Raw genomic sequence first — 20,213 nt, forward strand, 5'->3', positions numbered from 1 at the left:
TAATTTCAGTTCAGCTGGCTCGCTAGCCCAGCTACATAAATTCTCACTTCTTTTCTTCTTCTCTTACCCTTGGCCCCACTTAATCTTTCATTGAATCCTGAGATTTACTTACGTGCTTGTTAGGATTCTTCCTCTTTTATTGGATAGTTACACAATTTTTGAGTTTTGGGAGGAAGTATAATAAAATTGAAGTAAGAATATGGGTCTTAGAGTCAAAGAGCTTTGAGTTTTGGGTGAGCTGAATAATTATGCTGAGTCTCAATTTCTATATACACCTTATTTGCAGGATTATTGCATAGACTAAATGAAATAAAATATGTAAAATACTTAACATGATGCTTGGCACACTGTAAGAACACAATAAGTGTTAGCTATGGTTATTATCATTAGAAAAAGGTAAACAGATGCAGTTACCATGACTCACTTAAAGCCATAAGTCAATTTCAGAGCAAGAACTGGAACCAAGTTTCCCCAAACATCATTCTATGTAGTTTTCAATATTTTAGAATATTCCTGTGATGTAAAGAAGCATTTACACATTCTAGGTGTATTTAAATGTCATCAATCCACATAGATTTTATTAGTTTATTTGTAGACTTTTAAAGGCTTTCATATTCATTTCATAAACACCAGTGTCTTTGTTCCACAAACAATATCCTTTAAATAATTTTATTTTTATTAGAGACTAATTTCTATCCTCTTACTGACCATCTGGAAATGCGTGCTGCAACTACTGAAACAGATGTCATGTTTGTTAAGGTCACATGAACATTAGAAGAGGGAAAAGCTACTCGTCTACTGAAGCAGCTGCTTTATCCCACTGCCCAAATCCTCATCCTATGGGACAGGAAACTTCAATCAGAACAACCACTTTGTACAGTTTCTAGTAATCAGAAAAGAAAGCCATCAAAACTGTCACAGTGTGGAAAGGCTTTGTCTACTACCAACACTCTATTATTCAGTGTCAAAGGTGCACCCACGCATTTAATTTTGAAAACGTTTACCAACTTTTGCTTCACTTAGATAATGAACTTGGAGATATCATGGCTTTAATTATCAGAGTTTAGAAGCCTTTCCAAAATACCACAAACTTCTCAAATTATTCAAAACAAAAATTGAAATGTCATTTGCCTTATGATTAGAATCATTGAGAAAAATCAGGCTTTTCACAAATTTTCTTCCATCACTAGGACATGCAAGAGCGAATTTAGTTAAATTGCGTAATAGGAAATAATTACTCACTCTGATGAGTTAGTGAGAAGGAATAGAATACTAATAAAAAATCTGCATTTTTTCAAATGAGTTATGATATTAATAATTCTAGATTATTTTAACTTTTTAAGATAATATACTTTATTTGGCAGAGAGAGTGGAAAAAAGTGAATCAACTGAGACATATAAAATAGTCCAAAATGAAAAGCATATAATGTTCATTTTCTAAATCTAAGATTAAGAAAAATAACCCTTAAAAATCTACAATAGGCACAGAATCCCACTATCACAAAAAATGACAGTGGGATTCTGTGCCTATTGTAGATTTTTAAGGGTAGCTAACAAAGGGATTTGTGAGGTTCATAGGGCAAGAACATTTTTTAAAACTAAAACTGCTGTCCTCTTTTAGGAAATAAGAAGCTAATTCAGCTATTAAAAATTTAAAAATTTTAAAAGATCTACATTTAAAATACTCCCCCCAAAACCACCAGATACTTTAATGAACTTTGAGTCAATGTTAGATAAATGGATGTATGCTGTTATAAAACATCTACTAGGTAATTCAATAATTTATAAAGTGAAACTTTTAAAAAGTTGTATCAAGAAAAGGTTGAATTTATATACACTGTCACTTTAATTTCTATTCTAAAATTGTTATTCCAGTTCATGGAATATGTACTATTACCTAGTACTTGTCCATATAGAAATGTATATATAACCTCAACCATCACCAATCCTCTTCATGTTCTTTTAAAAAAATGCTTTACATTCCATCAAATAATTAAGAAGAATCAATATTCAGTTATTTTTTTCAAAAGGCTGTTCAATATTTTGTATACAAACAGGAATTTCATTTCATTGGCATTCTTTTAAAGCTTTAGCAAATCAAAATTAGTTCCTCCCACTGACTTTTAAGGTAATTATACATACCACAGTCTGATGATTAACTTGAATCACTTCATCGCCAGCATGGATTTTCTTGCACCGATCTGCAGGTGACTGAATTTAATATAAAAGAAATGATAAAGAACATAAATTTTATCAGTCATTTCCTGTCTCTGGAAACACTACAAAAAGTTCATCTCCATAAATTAGATTTAAAAATTAATTAAAAATTTCAAGGAATCAAACTAATAAAAATGATTATTAGTATTTAATACATTGTTTTTACCTTCTGAGCCAGTTAAATTAATAAATACAGAAAGAAAAAATTAATAAAAAATAGTTTGCATCCTATGCATAGCTAATGACAACAACCAGAAATGCAAAATAACATACAGATATTTGTTATAAAAGAATAACACGTTTCTGAGAGCATTATGAAAAAATGATAATTGGTATTAACTTTTGTAAACTTTATACAAGCAACTCTCCTAGGTTCTAGTGGGTAACCGCTTCAAAAATGCATTTCAAAAAATTGTATCTTTTTGTATTTTGATCCTTTCCATTTGATATAAATAATTCACATTAACTTCAACAAATCGATATTTTCAAGTACATGAATATGATCAGCATCAAATATTTGAAGTTTGATAATTAAATTGCTAATTTATTTCATCAGTAACACTAATTCTCAATAATCTAGCAAAGTAAATTAAAAGATGGACAGCAATTAGTTCAAATCATATTACATAACATTCTAAGTGTCTACTTATAAGAGGATGCTATTTCTCATGTTACATATAGTGTAATACACTGGACAGTAAAACCACATTCAATAAACTAATATTTCTATAGAATGTAATAATCTAACACTTTTTTCCTTTATTCCCATAAGGGATTAAAAACAAAAACAAACAAAAGAACAACTTGATAAGCTAATACTGACAAGTTTTAAGGAGTTTTTAGGAAATTAAAATGAGATTTAAGATAGAAATTTTATATTGCAGGTCTGAGTAATGAATTTAAAATATTATATTTTTCTTCTGTTAGTTAATTATTGATTACATGCATTTTAATATGCTTTTGAACATACACAAAATCTATTTTTATAAAAATGTATTTGTCTAGATAGATGTGCATGTGTTTATCTATCAAACACAACCATAAATGCTGTGATACTCTTCATTATTATCTACTGAAAGCTAAAGAAAAATAATATGGTAATATAGTCTGCAAAGTAAAATGCTACTTTTGAGACCCTGGAGTAGGACATACTTTAAAAGTGATTTCCAGTTACTTTTTTATTCATTTCCAATTATTTTTAAAACATATAAGTCTTAAAACAATGTTAACCTCCATTCAACACATTTTTAAAATTCAATAAAAATATTTGTCATAGGCTATAATTCAAGATAAGACAACATACCAGGGAGTTCTAGTTACTGAAGTAATAACACAAGTACATTATTAAGGGGATAGATTAATCTACAATAAAAACTCTAAGAATAGTGTCATAACAGTAATATTTTTATCTCACAGCACCTTTAGGAGGTGGACATATTACCAAGTCAGACAAGTATCATGAAACAATTCTGAAGACTGTAAATCATTAATATATTTGTAACTATAGTTGGTTCCTGTGGTATTTAGTTCACAACTGATCTTTTTAAAGGAAAGTATAGAAAAAGTATCCAGCAAATGGCTCTAGTCATTATGCAGAAGAAAATGATAGTACATAAAATTCAAAGAAACTGAAACATTTTGCACAGGTAAGTAAAGAAGTCATATAAATTATAGACTTTTAGTTTTAAAAGACATCCTAGAGATAGAGTTTTGTCCAAATGCCTCATTTCACATATAAGAAAACTAAGAAACTAGGGCACAGCAAGGCATAATAACTTACCCACTCTAGTGAGCAGCTTTACTAAGACTCAAGACAGATATCCTAATTATAAATGACTGAGGTTACCAAAAATACTTAAATATTTTTAAGAAAAAAAAAGAATCCAAAGATGAACTATTAATATATGGTTCATATTTGAACTACTCTCGGACTCAATCTTTCTTTTGATCACTTATCTATTCACCAAACATTAGTGAGTAATATGAGCAAGACATAGTGCTCAACACATTTTTGCAGACCCCAGACAATATAGAGAGATCCATTCCTACCAATTCTTCAAGACACAGTTCAAAATAACCATTTCTGTGATTCTTTCTCTGATTTCACTTGGCAGCATTTACTATTCTTCCCTTTGTCCATCCATGCAAATTACACCACTGTTTATAAAGATGAACCCCCACATGCTCTCCACACCTTGATGGCACCAAACTAGTTTATTTTAAAATTCTTCCAATACCTAGCACCATGCCTGAAACACAGCAGACATGAAGCAGAGGTCTGTTAAATGAACAAATGAATAAATGAATGAATAAATAAATCAGAACGAACAATCGATGACAAGCATATAGTTTGTAGCATCTTAACTGCATTTAAAATTGTTAAAATCTTCGTAATATGCAAATTACTGATAGTCTTGATCCCTTAAGACTCTCATATTTAATACCAAATGTGAAGCTGCTCCTGCACTCCAACTGCAAATATATATTATGTGTTTCACCTTTCACAAGAAACCAAAAGAAGCAGGGAAAAATATCAGTAAGTGATTAAATAGGGGAATTACATGAAAAGAATGTTGATTTTCAAAAAGCAAATGCTGGTAAAATGTTCAGATCAATAATAATTTGAGATTAAACTAATTCCACCTCAGTCTTCTTTAAAATAGCACAGCATAAGCATGCAATTGTCGGAATCTCTAAAAGAAAAAAAAATTAATACATTCAAAGCTCAGTACCTGCTTATATAATAATAGAATGGAAATCTGAAATAACCAAATGCAAGAATAATGATGTATTACGCTGTTCAACTCTATCACACTGATCATGTTAATAACATCCAGCATGATCACTTCATGCTTCTCTCTCTATAACACAGATAGTTCTCTACAGCATGGCCTTTCTTAGCTTATTAAATTTTCATTACAACCTAGTGAGGTATGTAGTGCAGATAATTTGTTTCCAATTATAGTCGAAGAAATTGAAGCAATGAGAGGTTAAATGTCTTGCCCAAAATTATACTGCCATTAAGATGCAGAACTGGTTGTAAGACATAGGCCTGTGGACTTCTGACCCACTGCTTATGGTGGTTTGCAAATATGCTTCAGATTCACTTGTTAAAATAGAATCTCTTATTAAGAAATAGGCTGGTCTCCAGAATTTCTGATTTAGTAGGTCTGGGGTAGCGCCTGACAGTTTGCATATATAGCAAGTTCCCAAGGGAGGCTAATACTGGTGTCCAGGAATGTCACTGTGAAAATCACTCAGCTACCATGCTGCCCTTCCACTGAATTAAGCTGAGTTACACTGGAAGTATTCAGAAAACCTGACTTATCTGATATTTATTTCTTACATGAGTTTAGTTTCTTTAAATAACCAAATCATTTGACAGATGGAAATGAATTCTTTCAGATGTCACAATAACTTGTCATGAATCAGAAAATACAAAGACAAATCTCTGGCTGAAAACACCTGATTTACTTTAAGTAAACAGCTATTCTAAACAACAAAAAAGTGAAATTTGAACAGAACCAATACGACTAACTCAGTATCTCTTTTAAATTGTATCTACTATCTGTTCATGTCCTTATCCTTAGATGTTAACCTCAATCATGTGAGATATGTAAATTGTTAGCAATGAAAGGGAAAAACGCACATAAAAATTTGAAAGGTTAAAATACTTACATTTTCTGTGGTTCCAGTAATTACATGGAGGCCATCATATGTAGATTTAATATACATACCCTAAGAAAAAGACAGCATCAGAAAATAAAGTGAAGCAATTGGAGAATTTTCAAGTACATTAAAACCTCGTTTATATAAACAATTACTCTATCAAATTAAAACTGCCATGTGCCCCAGAAATAAATCCATGAAGACCAGATGCTATCTTTAAACTGATGAGAAATTACTATCTGAACATTCTGGTTTCTAAAGTTTGTCTGAAGAAGCCTATACTCAATTAAATAACTACTTGATAAATGAATTGCCTGTGAGACTTATAAAATGCAGCATGGTAATTCAATATTCCTAAGAAAGAACATCTCTCACTCCCCCCAAAAACCCATACTACATATTCTGTGGCAAAATAAAAGTTACAATGGGAAATTAAAATATTGGTATGTTATTAACTTATTATACTTGATATATTATACAACAGAAGGTAGTTTTCTTATGAGACACTTCAATTATAACTGGAGCCAGAAGAGTGATAAAATATAATTTACATAAATTTTCTCCTTCTATTTTGTAGTATCTTATATTTTCCACCTTTCTTATTGATAAAGTTTTAATAATTACAGCCAATAATCTCTACATCAATAACTAAAAGGTAGTGTGTATCTGTAGCAATCCCTTCCTCCAGTAAAAAGGACAAGATTCTGCTTTCCATTTAAATAGAACCATTTTTAGAAAAAAACTTCATTAAAGTTTAAAAATTATACAGAAATCCTGAAACTGTATAAACTTTAAGAGCAAATGGAAACTTTAAATTATGGATAGTGATGGAACTTTAAAGGAAAAAAATCACAATAAAGGATTCACATTTTTAATATTAAATAATTTAAGTAAACCGGAACAAACTAGATGATTCAGTTAATGAATTTTTGTCCCCTCCAAGGAATATTGTTAGTTTAAATTCATTTTTGGGGAAAAACTACCCGAATTTTACCTATAAAAGTGGATTGCATTTCAAAATACTGACTTTATAAATAAAAATACTAATATTAATTAACTTCAAATCTGAAATATAGATTTAATAACAACCAACAATACCATTTCAGAAAAAGCATACATTTAGTAGTTATATGAAACAATTGCTACAATGTTAATTTCCTATACCTTTGTTAGTTATATATTTGGATACCTGAAAATATATCTGTTTTCACTGAAAATAAGAGATTAGAAAAATAAGTAGTAAATTTCGGAACTATTGAGAAATCACTGAGTAGACTTTAATTCTAAAAAGTCATTTCAGTAATATCATATGTCTAAAATGGCTGAGCCTAGATTGCTAATATGAAACAAAATGAATGCTTATCACTTTATATAAAACAAATAATCTTAACAAAAGTACAATCAGAATTTAATTAATGGATTGGCCAGTAGGTTTTGGCTATGACAACATGGTAATATTCAGACTTACACTGGTAACAGGTATATAACATACTTAATTTGAAGCTAACATTTACCCCATCATTTACTGATCGGTAAATATAACGATACCATTTTAGAACTTAGAGGAGGACAAGATCTTCGCAAATATTTTTCATTCAGGAATTAACAAGATTATATCAGATTAATAAAGGATCTTAAAATACAGTCATGACGCATAATGACGTTTTGGTTAATAATGAACTATATATACGATGGTGGTCCCAAATAATTATGTAATGATATTTTTATTATACCTTTCCATTTTTAGATATGTTTAGATACACAGATACTTAACACTGTTACAATTGCCTACAGTATTCAGTACAGTAACATGCTATACAGGTTTGTAGAGTAGGGGCAATAGGCTCTATCATTTAGCCTAGGTTTGTAGTAGGCTGTACTATCTAGATTTGCGTAAGTACACTCTATGATGTTCACACAATGATGCAATCGCCTAAGGATGCATTTCTCAGAATGGAATCCCGTCATTAAATGAAACATGACTGCACATTTGTAAGAGCTAGAGAGTACATTTTTTGTGGGTTTTTTTGGTTTGTTTTTTTGAGACGGAGCTTCACTCTTGTCACCCAGGCTGGAGTGCAGTGGCAGGATCTCAGCTCACTGCAACCTCTACCTCCTGGGTTCAAGTGATTCTCCTGCCTCAGCCTCCAGAGTAGCTGGGATTACAGGCACTCGCCACCACGCTCAGCTAATTTTTGTATTTTTAGTAAAGACGGGGTTTTACCATCTTGGCCAGGCTGGTCTAGACCTTCTGACCTCAGGTGATCTGCCCACCTCAGTCTCTCACAGTGCTGGGATTATAGACATGAGCCACCATGCCCGGCCAACTTTTAGTTTTTGACATATATGGGTTGTGAGAGGATAAAGAGGAAAAAGTGAACAAAACAACATATACTGTTTGGACACACAAAACAATTATCCATCATTATCTAGCACCATCATTAATATCTACTTGTTACAATGTACCAGGGATTGTTTTAAGTGTCTTGTACTTATTTCACAATAGTCTATATGGTGGAAACTATCATTATCTCTGTTTTAGAGATAAGGAAACTGAGGCTCAGAGAGGCTAGGGAGTCTGCCCAAGGTGGTGAAGCCAGCTTTCAAGCCCAGGCAGTCTGACTCCAGAGTCCACACTCTCAACCACTGGGCTCCTGATTTATGGATTTATTTACAGTTAGGAGAGTTGTACACCTTGACTTTTCTTATTAGAATATTTGACAACTGTAGATATTAAAGTCGAACATTCACTTTTTAACATCTGTTCTAAAAGACTAAGACCACTTTAGCAAACATGTAGTATGTGAAATGTAGCTAAAAGAATAACTGGGATTGACATTTTACAAATTCATTTCAATTACCCATCTCTCTTTCAGGCAGGATAGGTAGTCAAGGAATTAACATGTGCTTGGAATTTGGCAACTGTGGCGAATGTATGGTTAACACAGTAAGCCCCAGAATTCACATTGTAGTCAAGTTCATTTAAGCACAGCTAGGAAATTTCCCCTGGAGGGAGCATGTGCATTTTGATTTTACCTGTCCTCAAACTAAGCCTTTGCTCATTATAATAGTAAAAAGCACACCCCTGGGTGGAGACTTAAGATGCTAATGAGACATGCAACTTATGAACAGGCATGTACAGCTACTGTGCACGTGCACCCAGAGGACCACCCAGAACATGCTTACTAGTAACAGCTCTTCCCATTCCCTTATAAATAATCATGTAAGACTCCCATAAAGGGAGTCTCCCTAGTGCCAGTCTTGGTGGTCTCATCCTTAGGAGCAGCCTGCTCTGAATCCTCTCTCAGGGTGTACTGGCTATTCTGCACCTAACTTTCACAATATTCTTTTTCCTTTGCAATAAATTGCTCTATGCTACATCTCCTTTGCTGTGTTTCTCTTAAGTTCTTTTAAACTAAGAAGAACCGAGGTTTCACAACAGCTGTCAACATCTTGACAACTAAGCAGAAGTTGATTATATTTTTCTCCACGTATCTTTCAATACTGTGCACTATTACTACGAATTAAAGGTGTCTGACAAGAGTTCTAAATGATTCTATAAATGATGGGGTCATAAAGAAAGCCTAATATTTAAAGAAAAATGTTTAGAAAAGACACTGTAGTTATTGGGATAATAAAAAATCATGGAAACAGCATAGCTATGACTCTACATTCATCTGTGTATAATTATTACAAATAACAGGAACTTAACCAAGAATTCTAAGCCAAAGACAGTATCTAGTAGTTATAGGAAGAGGATCTCATCATGACAACATTGCAGAATTTATATTAAAGCTAATTTTTTCAGATGAATAAAATTTTTAAATGCTTAGAGATGTATCTACATATAGACATAAAGCAATAGGGTAGAAATAAAACAAATTTTTAAATGCCACAAGAATAAAGATATTTTGTTTTATGTAATATTTTCATTACTAAACTCAATAAACCATGTTGTAACTGCTTTCAATAATCAAAATTGACTTCTTTGTCTTTTTTAATGTCCCTCTCATAGTAGTAACGAGAAAAATGGTCAGAAGTCAGGCACCAAAAGAAAGAGAAGAAATAAGTTGCTTGGTTGAGTTTCAAACTAATCATCTTCTGAATAAGAAAGGGTCCACAGAAATACATCTGATTCATTGTTCACCTCTGAGAAAGGGCCAAACAGCAGGAGGACATGCAATTCAAATGGCTCTTTTTCTGGAACCACGACAAATACGGCTTTCCATTTCATCAAAACCTTCATTCCTCCTTTTCTCTCTTTTTAAAAACCCATTAATTAATTCTAGAGCTGACTTGCACAGCTCCCTCTCTCCTGCTCAGGTTGCCAAAATGACATTTGCTTCATTCTGTCTCCAAATGTTGGTTAACCAACAGGAGCCAAAACAACCTCTCAGTCAAGTTGGTAGAATAAGGCATATTTGGAGATGGTCCAAGTACCTAAATAGAAAAATAACTCCCTGAGGCCAAGAGGCTTCCCCAAGGATGATCCCAGTCCCTTCCTCTCTATTAGGCTCATGTTTTGGCTCTGATCCAATTTTGTTGTTTCAATAGCTCTCATTTTCCTTTAATTTTCTGCTAATTATTGTTCTTTAAAAGCACTTTAGAAGAAAGTTTCATATGGTTCAATCATAACTAAGGTTGTTTCTCACCAGTCCTTACAATGCTTTAGGACTGTCAACCCTAAGAAATTCTAGGAGATTCCACTAATTAGAAAGCTGATAAACGATGTATCCAGTTTATCAGCAGGAGAACCAGTTACTTTTTGCCTATGAGACATGTTCTGCCCTAAAATAGGAAGAACACTTTCTGCAGATATTTCTAAGCTAATTAAATTTCATTAAATCTTGGTATTCTCCCACCGCTTTCTATTTCTTTTCTTCATTTATCATTTAGACATTTATTATGGCTAATTACCAAAATCCTAAATCAAAATCCTAAAATTGGCTTATTTCAAATGTGACTGACTAAACTTACTTAAACGTGACTGAGTTTTAAAACGATACCTTGAATAAGCCATGTAATTCCTCTGTTTAGTACTTTCTCTTTGATATGAATCACAAAAAATAGTTTTATACTTAACTCGTTCTATTAATATTCAACATTTTAGGTTTTTCTTTTCCTTCCTTTCAATTCCCAGTGAAGTGCTGCCCATTGTCCTTTAAAAACAAATTTCTCTAAGTAATTTCAGTTTTAAAGTCATCCTCCTAAGCTTCTCATACCTCTCTTTAGCAATTCAAAATTTGAATGTGGAATAATAAAAAAAGCTTTGTTCAGATGTACTTCATTTAGATTTACCTAGACTTAAACCTTGCCTCTGTTATTTATTACCTATATGTGATACAGAGCAAACTAGTGAATATGTGCAATTTTATTTTCTCATTTGCAAAATGAGAAAATCAATATCTAGTCTATAGAGTTGTGAGAAAAATACCTGGCAAACGGTGGGCATTCGTTTCTTTTCTAGCTTTTTCCCAGACTGTTTAACTGAATCTGGTTCTTAGCATTTTAAGTTCCCAGATCTACCTCTTTCAAATGAAAACAATAAAGGACCTGTCCAGGGCTATACCTTCCTTAAAAAATCAAGATTTCATAAAGCCCATTAATTAGCATTATTTTGACTTACTTTATAAGATTATTTCTCCCAATGATTTCAGTGGAAATTAGAGAAAAAAAATCAGGCTTTTTTCTTTTTAGAACCACAGACTAAGAGCCAGAAGGAGCTTTAAAGATGATTTCCTCCTCTCCCTCATCTACATGACTAGATCAAGGCCAAGGTGGTTAAATTTACTCTCCCATCTCTTCAAGATCACTCTTGTAGTTATATTTTATGTAAGTTATTTGTATCTGGGTGTTCTGACTTCTAGTTTAATACAATGTTGTATTAGTTCATAATTTTTCACTCTAAAAATCATGCTTAGGGGACTTCCTTTCCCTTATAACTACTAAAAGGGGACATATAGAAAGGACCATCTTTAATGCTATAGATTGAAGTGTTTTTAAAATAAAACCGGACTTTGTAGAGGTAACTAAAAGGAATAAAAAGAATTTTAGATTATCATTACTTAAAAGAAGTTCATAAATGTAATCAGCATTAGATATAACACTTACAGATTACAGTGATGGCATGCTACGTCTGATATGCTGATTTTCATCACATTCCTTCCCAGGAAAACACCCATAAAAGCCACAACAGCACTAGGAACTACAGATAACCAGAATTAATTTGCCACATATCCGGAGAAAACTTACTCTCTAGGAGAGATGGCATCAAACTGAAAAATCAGTGGTAGTCAATAAAGGCTTTGCCTTCTGAACAGTTATATAGATGTATGAAAAAGAAAAGCCACAGAAAAAGTTAAACTTGCTTAGAAATCTTAAAGAATATATTATCTTAATTCAATTATTAATGCTAGTTGCCAAAATTTCTATTTTCCAAAAGATCATTACTTGGTAAATTCATATACAAGGAGAAAGTGGAAACACTATGGCACCAAACCAACATGTAATAGTTGTGTAGTAGTTAAGATATTCTCTAGCCAGTTTCTTGTTTTTTGTCTCAATATCAATTTTTATATGCTTTCTTCCTTAAGACTTATTTTTTAAAAAGTCTCTCTCTTGGGTTAAATCTAGAACCAATACACTTTTTAATCAGGTGAACAAAATATAAAACACGATTATATTTATTATTATATAATAAAAAATACAACTCATAGACATCTAGTGTTGGCAATATCCACTTGCTTACTTACCCTTCTAAGAATGAATGTGAGTTATAAAGAGTATCAGAGAATATTGTTTAGCTAACCCACCCTAGGGGAAGGAATAACTATTAAAACCAGGACAAACCAAAGTAAAACAAACAAAACACCTACTTCATGAGCAGGTAACACTGTGGTGTTTATTATAAAACTCTTAAACTTCCTTTAAACCTAAGGAACTTTGGTGGGGAGGGAGGTGAAAGAATGTAATTGAAGCTAACTGAGTACTAAATTAATTCAGAAGTCACCATTTTCAACTCTCCTTCATTTTCATTTATTTTAATAAAACTTCTTATGCAACACAAACTTCCACTACCATAACTCCTCTAGGAAAAAAATACCAAAATGTTCAGTGTCTGTTGAAATTCATAGATTCCCACATTCAGAGGCTGCTTTGTCCACATCACTAGCTGTCTACTGATGGATGGTGGTTTTGATAAACATGGTATCTCTTACCAGCCCTTCGCTTGGTTTGATGTTTGCTAGTTGAATCACTTCCAGGTGAGCAGACTGTGAAACCAGAGGATCTGATGACAGGGATATGATGTGGTCACAGACTCCAGAAAGAGTTTTACACTGGTAGCACAAAAAGAAAAATAGCTGTGGTAAATACGTGTTGTAAGTAACATATAAATCACCTTTTGTAATAATGTTTTTACAAGGAAAAATAAAAGAAATAGTAGAAGAAAGTAACTGGCATTTTATTCTGTAAAATCTGTACAAAGAAATTCAGGTGAAATGAAAACACATTTACACACAACACACCTATATTCTAAATTATGAATGTAAGAACTATATGCCAAAATATTCATTAGTTATGGTTATACTGTTTCTATTATTTGACTTACCATACCTACAAAAAATGATGGTTAAACAAACTTAATCTGAGAACCTCTTGATTACAGCCATAAGATTGAACTGAACACTATAAAAAATCTCGACGTCTTTTAATTCATGGTCAGAAAAGTTAAAAAAAGTCTGGCCAAGATCCAGGAAAGATGAATCTTCCAAATATGCTTAACAAACTCTTCCTACTTATTTATCTAGACTTTCCTGCTCAACTTTGTATAAAGTTTCCCATCTCTTCCAGGCAAAATCTCAATCCTGCTTTCTCAGCATTCTATGAACAATCTGAAACTGTGAAACTATTTTATTCTGAATCCCTCTGAGGCAGGTACCATGCCCTACTCATCTCTGTCTTCTTATCTTTTTCCCTCCACCTCTACCTACCACCTAGATCAGGTAGACAAATCCTAGAAAATACAAAGCATTCAATAAATATTAGTTGAATGAACTGAAGAGCAAATGAGCTTAAACAATTAGTAGAGTGGCTTTACTAAGGACAGAAAGCTAGTGCTTTTGTCAGGATAAATCCATTCATGCTAACTGTATGAAATAATAAATTTAAAATATGTGTTACAGCTATCATGGTATTTTAAGGCTTACAAATGGCAAAATCATGAAGAAAGTGGAACATGAATGAAGAAGCTTGAACCATACTGCCCTAAAATATGCTGGCCCTCAGATGCTTCACAGACTCTCATTGTATTTACTGAAGCCCAGTATTCATCATCTGAAACTTTTTTTTTTGCTCTAACTATAGGAGGAACTACTATTTTGCAATCAAGGTATTATCATCTATCCATCTCCAACATGTTACGTTTGTTCTGTAGCCACTGTTATTAGTCTACTGTGAGGTAGACAGTGTGAACTCAAAATATCTGAGACAAATCTCGGTCAATTTAGGAAGTTTATTTTGCCAAGGTTAAGGGCATGCCCATGACACAGCCTCAGTAGGTCCTGATGACATGTACCCATGGTACATGCTTCAGCTTGCTTTAATTTTAGAGAGACATGAGACATATATCAATATGTGTAAGATGTACATTGCTTCAGTCCTGTAAGGCAGGACAACTGGAAGTGGGGGCTTCCAGGTTAGAAGTAGATAAGAGACAAAAGGTTGCATTCTTTGAGTCTTTGATTAGCCTTCCACTGAATACACAATTTAGTCTGGCTCAGTGAATCTGCATTTTTATATAAGCAAAGAGGGCACAGGAAACAATCAGATATGCATTTGTCTCAGGTAAGCCTCAGAGGAATGACTTTGAGTTCTGTCTGTCCTTTGTCCACAACGTATTTCCTTATGGGCAAAATGTGAGGGAGGTATGTAGCTTCTTATCTTTGTAGCTATCTTATTTAGAAATAAAATGGGAGGCAGGTTTGACTGACATTGTTCCCAGCTTGACTTTTCCCTTGGCTTAGTGATTTGGGGATCCTGAGATTTATTTTCCCTTCACAACAGTTTCTCCTGTCTGGTCAAGATAATAAGAACTCTCTTTTTATTTACTATGTTCTGTCTTTGGTCCATGGCCTCACTTTGTGCTGGGCTCAGCTTCTTTACACTAAAGAAACTGTCATGTTAAATTTCCCTAATTGTGCTAGTGCTTTTGGCATCTGCTTCTCAAGTCTGCACGTTTATTGTGTCTATCAGCCCCTAAAGATAGACACACAGCCTCATGGTACCAATACCCATGGAATGGACATGGGCTTCATCTGAAGACAGATGTGGGCAATCACCACACTGCCAATGATTGCTGTGTGACTATAAACAAGTTATTTTATATCCTTGAGATTCACCTTCCTCAGATAGAAAATGAAATGAGCTAATAAAGATTACTTTATATGGCTGACAGGCTAAGACATGATAATGCATTAAAAAGAGTCCAATATGGTTCCTATCCAAAAAAGACACCCAATAAATGCTTTTTCCTCCTCTGCTGCTTTCTCAACCCTCAAAATGCTGGAATCCTACTCATGGTATGAATTATCTCATTATTCTTAATTGAATTACCTTGCTGACCATCTTACAATGATCAGTAATTACACTGGTTAGTCTAGCTGCATGGCCATGATGGAGAGTTCACATCTGTTTACTCTCTCTGATGTTCAGGTCTCAATGCTCTTAGATACAATGAAGGTATTTACTCTGAAAAGCTGCTAGGCAAAGTGCCAACAGGAAGATCATTCCCCTGAAATAGGGAACCCTTCAGGGCCAGCTTTGTGGGAAGGTGACTTGTGCAGTTGCACATGGGCCTACACTTGGTTTTATGCTCTGCTGTTGCAGAAATGCTTGGCATTTTCATTTTGCACTAGGTCTCACAAATTATGTGGCCCATCCTGGAATCCTATTCTCTGTATTTTTTAAAAATTTGTCTTAAAAATATTCATCAGTAGCCATGGAGAAAGGACAGAATGGCAGTACTTAACATATAAAAACTGGCTGCAGTTCAAATTGTATGTTTGACAGGAAGAAAAATACTATGGCAGAATTAAATCTTTTAACTATTCCTTCCCTTCCCTATGTGGTTCTATTTTCATTCTTATTTTCTCTTTATCTCAAGTGGGGGAGATAACATTGTGAATGCTGAAAGGTTTCTATACAGGATACTTGGATAGCATGCTAATCTGAAGGGTACGAAGTCAGTATGTTAAAAAGAACCTTTGTGGTTTCTACAAATTGAAGCATATTTCAAAAGAGTCCAATATATAAATAGGAAAGTAATGGACACATATAAATGGTGCTCTCTCTCTCTCATATATATATATATTTCTTACAACATTTAAGGCCTCATACAATACTCTTGTAATGAGCAATAGTAGCTCTCCTATTCAGGCACTGGTAGTTTTATAGAAGTGAGGTGAAAAAAGGAAAGGCAGAAATACCAGACTGTAGACATTTTAGAGAAAAGAAAATACCAATTAAATTCATCATATTAACTTGTAAAAATGTCTTCTCAGCTTCCTCTTGAGTAATTTTGTTTGCCAAATGCTTGCTATGTGCTAGGTGCTGCTAGAAATGCAAAGGTGAGTAAAACACATTGAGTTTACCAGCAAAGCTATCAGGACTTAATAGATTAAAGATCTTAAAAAATAGAATTAGAAAAGAAATCCCATTAGAACTTTGCTTCCTGTTTTAGAGACAGTATACTAGAACCTTTATATTGTAGCATTTGGCACTTAACTAAATAAGGCAATTAGAAGGGGTATAAAATGGCCTTGTTTTACATGCTAATTCTATGCTCATTACTGCATCATACATCAAGTTACTGCAGGAAACCACATTAGCAGTTCCAGGGAAGTTATTTAACGTATCTTATAAAAGCTGAATTTGGTCAATGCTACTCATTAAGTGAAATCATGTGAGATATTATATTATTATAATTTATATTTTAAAACACAATATTATCTATTACTACCTAAACATATTCTAGAAAAAGAAAATTATAAAATAGCAAGAAAAATACATTTTTATTATAATTCAACAACATTATTATTAGATATAATTTGTAGATCACCTACCATGTGTCTGGCACACTGCTAAATACTTCATATTTATTATCTCATTTATCCTAATAACAACTTCCTAAAGTAGGTATTATAGCCAGTTTAACAGATGTGAGAAGGAAGCTAAATAAATAGACCAAGGTCATTAACATGGCAGAAAGACTTGAATTCCTAATCATTATTGTGCTAATTCTGTTTCTATGCTTAGCTCTGAACTTCTTTTTTTGATCAATTTCATTTTGTATTGTTTAAAAATCAATGTCTGCATTAGATGGATGTTATATAACATGTTTAAACTACATAGTATAACAAAATATAAGGCAGGCTTGCAAGTGTTTTTGCAATTCAGAATGTAGTTTAGATAAGGAATATTAGAACTGAGACTGTGAAAGACATGGCTCTCTGGGAAGACTTAAAGCAATTTTACCAGCAAAAGGACAACTCTATGCTAGCTAGAAGATGACTAGTAACCATTGTTTAAAGAGGATTATTTGCTATTTTTGCAATATTCATACCAAATTATTTTATTTTTTACTTTATTTTATTTTTGAGATGGAGTCTCGCTCTATCGCCCAGGCTGGAGTGCAGTGGTGTGATCTTGGCTCACTGCAACCTCCGCCTCCTGGGTTCAAGCAATTCTCTTGTCTCAGCCTCTTGAGTAGCTGGGACTACAGGCGCATGCCACCACGCCTGGCTACTTTTTGTGTTTTTAGTAGAGACGGGGTTTCACCATATTAGTCAGGCTGGTCTTTATCTCCTGACCTCAGGTGATCCACCTACTTCGGCCTTCCAAAGTGCTGGGATTGCAGGCATGAGCCACCGCGCCCAGTCCCCAAAGTATTTTAAATTATATTTACCTTTATTTCTAAAAATAGAAGAAAAATTTGTACCTAAAAATAAAGACTAGTAAATGATATGCCTTAAATAAAGCTACAGAGAACATGAAATGGAAATAAATGTTTAACTGACTTTCTGGATTCTGTTATAAACTACCCAAGGTGACAAAGGATTAATGACTGAATAACAGTTAACAGACAAGGGTAGCCATAACTTAATCTTTTAAAACTGAAGAGTTTCTAGACATTTGCTCTTCAGAGAACAACTTTATTTTTATTTTTCTCTTGGGATGGAGTCTCACTCTGTTGACCAGGCTGGAGTGCAGTGGTGCGATCTCGGCTCACTGCAACCTCCACTTCCTGGGTTCAAGTGATCCTCTTGCCTCAGCCTCCCGAGTAGATGAGACTACAGGCAGGTGTCACCATAATTTTTGTATTTTTAGTAGAGACAGGGTTTCGCCATGTTGGCTGGGCTGGTCTCGAACTCCTGACCTCAAGTGATCTGGCCTCCCAAAGTGTTGGGATTACAGGCGAAAGCCACCGCGTCCGGCCAGAGAACAACCTTAGAATGAAGGAAATACGCAAAAGAACATCACATCAAGGATCAGCACCACACTACCCAGGAAATACACTAGCAAATTGTGCAATGGAATCAAATCCACACTTTTCTTTAGATTCTTGCAACTGTATCATATGTAATAGTATCACTTTTTCTACATTTTGGTTAAATAAATTTTTACATAAACTACAAAAAAAAATGCATTTTTTGTTTTTGTTCTTTTTGAGTTGAAATTTAAATTAATGATACTGTATTAGGTATCTATAGCTGTGTAACAAATTACTACAAGGTTGGAGGCTTAAAGAAACACATATTCTCTCAGTTTCCATGGCGCAGGAGTCCAGGCACTGGAACCAGTTCCTGGTCTCACACGGCAGAAACCAAGGTGTCAACTTGGCTGTATTCCTACAGGGAGGTGTAAGTAAGGAAGAATCTGCTTTCAAGTTCATTCAGGTTGTCAGCAGAATTCATTTCCTTGTGGCTGTATGACTGAGGTCCCCACTTTCCTGTTGGCTGTCATCTGGAGATTGTTCTCAATTCCCAGAGGCCGTCCTCGGGTCCTCACTGTGTGACTCCCTCCACAGGCCCTCTCACAACATGGCAGCTGCTTTCTTCAAGGCCAGCAAGAGAATATCTGCCTCCTTTGAATCTTGTTTTAAAGGGCTCACATGATAAGTTCAGGCCCACCAAGATAATCTCCCTTTTAAGTATATTAAAGTCAACTGACAAGAGACCTTAAATATATCCTTGAAATTCCTTCACATTTGCCATAGATCAAAACCTAATCATGAGAGTGAAATTCATCATATTCCCTGGTCTCAACCACACTGAAGAAGAAGGCAATTATATACCAGGGGACAGGAGTCCTGGGGGTCATCTCAGAATCCTGTCTACCATGAATGCCGAAGGAAAATTACCAATAGAAAGACATAAAAGAAAGTCACTGAAATTAAATGTCTATAATTTATGACCTTAGAATTAGATTTCGAGGTCATCTATAGAGTCAGCTATAGTATAGTGATTAAAAGCCTCAGACTGAATAGTAACTTCACCACTTACTAGCTCCAAGATCTGGGGAAAGTTGCTTAATCCTTTTGTGTGCCTCAAGTTTCCTTATGTATACAATTGGGATAAAAATAATACTGATCTCACTGTATTGTGAGGATGACTAAATGAAACAATAACTGATATTTATTGAGAGCTTACTATATTTTAAGTATTCTTCTAAGTCATTTACACATATTAACAAATTTAACCCCCACGACCTCCCTAAGGTAGCGATAATCTGTACAATTATCGCTATTGTACAGATGTAGGAATGGAGGCACAAAGATGTTAAAAACTTGCTCAAGGTCACTCAACTTTTAAATGGCAGAGCCAAGTTACAGCCAGGCAGTTTTGCTTCAGTTCCTGCTTGCTTAACCACTGTGCTTTCAACATTGGCATGTAACTATGAAATATTTTAATGCCTAATAAGCCCAACATTGAGATAATAATACAGCCTAAAAATTGCACTTTAAAATAATAATCAACTAAGAATAAGGTCAATGCCAAAACAGTGAGAAAATGTCAGTCCCAAATGTACACCTCCTTTGATGAGCAAGAAGTGGACCAATGACACTCCCAACCTACTTTCAGCTACTTACCTGAAACAATCTGGTATGAATTAAGAGTTGGGACAAGAGGCTCCACCACTACTCTCCCTTCTGATAGGGAAATAGAGTAAGCTGGAAACCAGAATTGGATCTGGGACAATCGCAATTCTATTTATCTGCTGTTTCATAGGCAGGAAACAGAGACAAGCAGACTTGTGGCAGGTTCCGAAGA

General features: G+C 34.0%; 1 protein-coding gene across 4 annotated transcripts in view; it reads right to left on the reverse strand.

Moving 5' to 3' along the window:
- Positions 1 to 20,213, reverse strand: part of CNKSR2 (connector enhancer of kinase suppressor of Ras 2) — a 286,046-nt gene that overhangs the window by 148,588 nt on the left and 117,245 nt on the right. For all 4 annotated transcript variants that reach the window (XM_011988030.1, XM_011988029.1, XM_011988032.1 and 1 more), the window contains exons 6-8: positions 13,104 to 13,223; positions 5,896 to 5,955; positions 2,143 to 2,211 (exon numbers count right to left, since the gene is read on the reverse strand). In XM_011988030.1, coding sequence (XP_011843420.1) covers positions 2,143 to 2,211; positions 5,896 to 5,955; positions 13,104 to 13,223 — 249 coding nt within the window. The remainder of the gene's footprint in view (positions 1 to 2,142; positions 2,212 to 5,895; positions 5,956 to 13,103; positions 13,224 to 20,213) is intronic.

The sequence above is a fragment of the Mandrillus leucophaeus genome, unplaced genomic scaffold, assembly GCF_000951045.1.
Source record: "Mandrillus leucophaeus isolate KB7577 unplaced genomic scaffold, Mleu.le_1.0 Scaffold321, whole genome shotgun sequence".
Classification (NCBI taxonomy): domain Eukaryota; kingdom Metazoa; phylum Chordata; class Mammalia; order Primates; family Cercopithecidae; genus Mandrillus; species Mandrillus leucophaeus.